This window comes from Lipotes vexillifer, unplaced genomic scaffold, assembly GCF_000442215.2.
Source record: "Lipotes vexillifer unplaced genomic scaffold, Lipotes_vexillifer_v1.1 scaffold97, whole genome shotgun sequence".
NCBI lineage: Eukaryota > Metazoa > Chordata > Mammalia > Artiodactyla > Lipotidae > Lipotes > Lipotes vexillifer.
The window spans coordinates 604,434-609,580 of NW_006775688.1; the positions used below are offsets into that span (position 1 = coordinate 604,434).

Here is a 5,147-nt window from a genome sequence, read left to right on the forward strand (position 1 = left end):
CCCCAGGTCCAGATGACCCCTGGGGCTCCTTGCAGAACTAACATGTTATGAAAATCAGAAGTATTTGTTCAAAGTTCATTGTGACTTAGCTTTACTGATGTGGGCCAAGAGTCCACAGCCTGGTGGGGTTATAACAGAGATGTTGATAAATAACCATTGACTACATATTGAATTCATTCAGTATTGTGAATTTGTCTTTTTTATGGTGCTTTTTTTTTTTTCTTTTAATCAGACTGCATGGCAGAGGGCAATATCCATGGCACTTTTTTGGGGGGGAGGGGGGGACGTATACATTTATTTATTTATTTAGGCCAAACCCTTTGGCTTGTGGGATCTTAGTTCCCCAGCCAGGGATTGAACCCAGGCTCTCGGCAGTGAGAGCACGGAATCCTAACCACTGGACCTCCAGGGAATTCCCTTTTATGGTGCTTTTTAATCTGACCTAACAAAGAGCTTATGGACTTGAAACTAGATTGGCAGATTTTGAACCTTGGTTTTGCCATTTACAAGCAGTGTGACTTCAAGCATGCTGCCGATCTTTCCATGTCTTTCCATGCATCTTTCTTTTTCTCATCTGTGAAATGGGGAAATCAATAGTACATCTGTTTCATAGCATTGTTTTGAAGACTGAAGGGTTATGTACAAAAGATTTACAACAGTGATGGCAAATAGGTACCGTATATTTTTTAGCTATTATTATTACTCTCCAAAAATGATGGTAGCTGGAAATGATCTGTTCCAACTTTTGAAATATAATAAACTATAGTAATCTGTACTAAAATGAAATTACCTTCAAGACTTTACTTTGCAGGGCTCTGCTCCTTGTTCTTGCAGAGCTGGGGGCATTGCCCATCACTGATGTGTAGGCGTACAAGGAACAGACAACTTAGGGACATGATTTCAGCCTCTGCAATGCACCAGATACTAGAAGGGAACATTCTAAATACCTGGTCTCTGTGACCTGAAACTTCAGCAGTAAATCAGGCACAATGAGCTTGGGGAGAGAAGAATATTTTTTTGAATCATGGACAGAATAAAAGAAATCAAGCTTGGGATAAGAAAATTGGAGCTTCCTTTCTAGTCCTCATTTTTTATTGACGGAGATTTGTTTTTAGAGTAGGTGTTGGCCAGTTTGCAGTAACCTACCTCACTCCTATGGGTCCTTGGTGCTGTATGCAGATCCCAGGTATTCCTGAACACCTGGTTCGTTCTCCATGTTCTGTACAAAGCCATCCCTAGATGTCCAGGCAGCCCAACCTGGCCTTGATTACATGAACAAACTGAAATCTTATACCCTTTGACACTTAATCATGTACTATTTTGCATTGTTTGTTGCCTTATGTTGTTATCACGTATGGAACTATCTAGAGAACACCCATCCATTTATTTAGTCAGTGAACAGTAGTTTATTGGGGGCTTTATTGGGGGTCTTTGCAGGCCTTGATGATGAAAAGTAGGGGTGATTGTTTTGGACAGATTGTGTGTACATATATACATATATATAATACCTCTGGCGATTTAAAAATCTCTAGTAGGAACCAAAGCTTTCTCCTTGGCAGCCACCTCTTTGAATTAGTGCCACCAGCCTCCCTAGGGCAAGGGACAATGTAGGATACACCACCTGCAGTTTCTTACTCACCTAGACAATGGACTTGGATGATACCCACAGTTGGACTCTACAGATATTTTCTAAAGGGCCCATAAAGAATGGCATGAGAAATATGCTCTATGATGTAAAAAGAATATAAAATCTGGATCCTCTTTCTTATTCAATCCAACAGAACACTAATTGAGCACAAAGTGCACTAGTTGTTAGTGATACAGAATGGTACCTAGCCTAGTACAGACTGGTGGGAGGCCCACCAGTCAACAGATTACTTAATGAGTCACTAGGCCTGGTGATCAAGACGTTATGGGGACCCAGGAGAGGAACCTTGGTCCAGCCAGGTGATAGTGAGGCATAGAATGAGGTGTCACCAGAGTGGATAGGCTGGGGTAGGGCTACTGTATTTCAGAGAGAAGTTGAGCCTAGGCTGGAGCATTAAGGGGACCCTGTTGTGACTGTTGGACTGGCCTGTTTTCCCTGAGGTCTTTCAGACCAGAGCTGATCACAGCTGCCGACTTGAGTTTGCACTCATGAGACTGGGCCTCCCAGTTTGAGGAAGGGGCAGGCTGCTAGCTGCCTCCAAATTCTGCCCTGGACCACCCTGGGAGAGAAGAAGTGCTCAGTGGGATCTGGCACATTCCTCCAGAAGGATCCCTGGGCTGAAGCCTCTGCACCACACCCTCGGCCCAGGTCAGGTGTGCGCCCTTCTTGCGGCGAGGGGGGAGCCTGGCAGCTGGGGTGAGCGCTTGAGCGCTTTTACAGCTCCGTGTGTGCTGTGTGTTTGCTTCCCGAGGGCTGGGTCCTCCTTATTCACAGGTGAGTCACACCCTGAAACACACGCTCTCTTCCTGTCAGGACTGAGTCAGGTAGAAGAGTCGATAAAACCACCTGATCAAGGAAAAGGAAGGCACAGTGGAGCGCAGAGCGAAAGCTCCCAGCCGCGAGGTGCAGGGCAGCACCCCTGCAGCGGCTGACTGCGCGGCCCGGCCCGGCCATGCCTTCGCTCTGGCTCAGCTGCTGCCTCTGCTTCTCGCTCCTCCTGCCTGCAGCCCGGACCAACTCCAAGACGCCAGGTGAGTCCCTTCCAGGAGGAACGGCGCAGCCCTGGGCTGGGAACTGGCCTTTCCCTGCAGACCGTGATGGCTGCACGCACCTCCGAGGAGCCCCACTTTGTGAGAACCTCTTTAGAGCTCCCTCCTCCTGCCCCATCTGGGGCTCCTCCAGAGATTTCTTTACAATAATATATATTTTTTACTAATACTGTATAAATCTGTCTGATTTTAAAATATGAAGCCAATAGGTCGTGCCAAACCAGGGTTTTCCTTGCTTTAAAATTGTTCCTTCTTAATTGCTTTTTTGATCAAAGGGCTTCTGTTTGATCAATAATAGCAAAACATGTTGGTATATAAATTCTATTCCCAATGTGTGTTTTTACTGATGGGATTTTGGTGAGAATGCTTTCTGTGACTGTGAACCCCACGAAGATTGAAAAGGAATCTCTTCAGTCATCCTTCTGGTATTCCCCTTTCTTTGGGATGGAAAATGAGTTAAGAGTCTTAACAATGCTTTACTTTTGCATAACATTACTTTTTATAGTATTTTCACATAATATTCATTCAACAGGCATTTATTGGGCACCTATGTCATAGGTCATTTGATCTTATCTAGGGCACCCAGTGGCTGTCACTTCATGAGAAGTTCAACTCCTATAAACAAAACTTTCTGGGCACCTAACAACGGTTTACTGTATGCATGTGTCAGCTATGACAACACATAAAGGGTGTTTTCCTTAAGTTTTACTTAGTAGTCACTTAGTTTCACCAATGATATTTGCCTGTGTAATTACCCCAAATTCTCAGGTTTATTTTTGCCTCTTGTATCTGATGGCATTTCAATAATTATCTCAATAGGTCCAAGAGCCATCTTCGCACATGTGCATGTGTGAACATGAGACCAGGTTCATGGGTACATGGAATTATCTTAGATATTTCAATTATTACTTTGCAGTCTGGGTGATGCTGCCTGAATTGTATTTGAATGGCATGAATGTTTTAGCATGTGTTTGAATGCATTTGATAGTCTTTTGTTTTTTTTCCTAAGATAATATTGGAATTAACTTACGACCCATCATCCTTGACGACCATTTAAAAACCACTTATGAAAATGTTCATGTGGGTTAGAATCCCTCAGAATAAATAACTTTAACCTAGTGAGAAACATCCTAAAAGTAAGAACAGTCTTTGAATATTAGAATTCAGAGGAACTGCTTATGGATCAACTACTAGAATTCCTTGGTTTAAAAAAAGAAAATATGGAAATGGATTTGCACAAAGCTACATAAGCAGCTACTGGCAGAGACACATCTGGCACTTGATCCAGTGGTTCTTAGACTGGAACATTAGGGACCACATTATAAAATTAATAAGGGGGGCTTCCCTGGTGGCGCAGTGGTTGAGAGTCCGCCTGCCGATGCAGGGAACACAGGTTCGTGCCCCGGTCCGGGAAGATCCCACATGCCGCGGAGCGGCTGGGCCCGTGAGCCACGGCCATGGCCACAGAGCCTGTGCTCTGCAACGGGAGAGGCCACAGCAGTGAGAGGCCCGCGTACCGCAAAAAAAAAAAAGTAATAAGGGAACAAGTTACATATGTTTTATATAATGAGTAACTGTTGAAGCAATTTCCTTTTTTGGCTGTAGCTGAGTGTATGTGTGTGCGTTAGCATTAGATAACAGAAACAAATACGTAGGGTGATGAATTGTTTAATAAAATAACTTTTTAGTAAACTGTTTAATAAAATCAGACTCAGGAGGACAGAGTTTGGACTTTAACTTCTCAAGGATGGACAAGCTCTGAGTATTCCATCTACATCATTAAGTCAGAAGCAGTGTTTAAGCTCACTTCCAGACTTTCCCCTTCCTTAAAGACAGGCCACTTCAATGGAATATTACTCAGCCATAAAAAGAAACGAAATTGAGCTATTTGTAATGAGGTGGATAGATCTAGAGGCTGTCATACGGAGTGAAGTAAGTCAGAAAGAGAAGGACAAATACCGTATGCTAACACATATATATGGAATTTAAGAAAAAAAATTTTATGAAGAACCTAGGGGTAAAACAGGAATAAAGACAGAGACCTACTGGAGAACAGACTTGAGGATATGGGGAGGGGGAAGGGTGAGGTGTGTTAGGGCGAGAGAGAGACATGGACATATATATACTAACAAACGTAAGGTAGATAGCCAGTGGGAAGCAGCCGCATGGCACAGGGAAACCGGCTCGGTTCTTTGTGGCTGTCTGGAGGGGTGGGATAGGGAGGGTGGGAGGGAGGGAGACAAAGAGGGAAGAGATATGGGAACATATATATATGTATAACTGACTCACTCTGTTATAAAGCAGAAACTAACACACCATTGTAAAGCAATTATACCCCAATAAAGATGTTAAAAAAAAAAAAAAAAAGAACCTAGGGGTAAGACGGGAATAAAGACACAGCCCTACTAGAGAATGGACTTGAGGATATGGGGAGGGGGAAGGGTAAGCTG

General features: G+C 43.6%; 1 protein-coding gene across 1 annotated transcript in view; it reads left to right on the forward strand.

Annotated features, from left to right (window-relative positions):
• The first annotated feature begins 2,600 nt into the window (after nucleotides 1–2,600).
• Nucleotides 2,601–5,147, forward strand: part of LAMC2 (laminin subunit gamma 2) — a 60,630-nt gene continuing 58,083 nt past the window's right edge. The window contains exon 1 of the mRNA XM_007450135.1: nucleotides 2,601–2,679. Within this exon, the coding sequence (XP_007450197.1) occupies nucleotides 2,601–2,679 (79 nt within the window). The remainder of the gene's footprint in view (nucleotides 2,680–5,147) is intronic.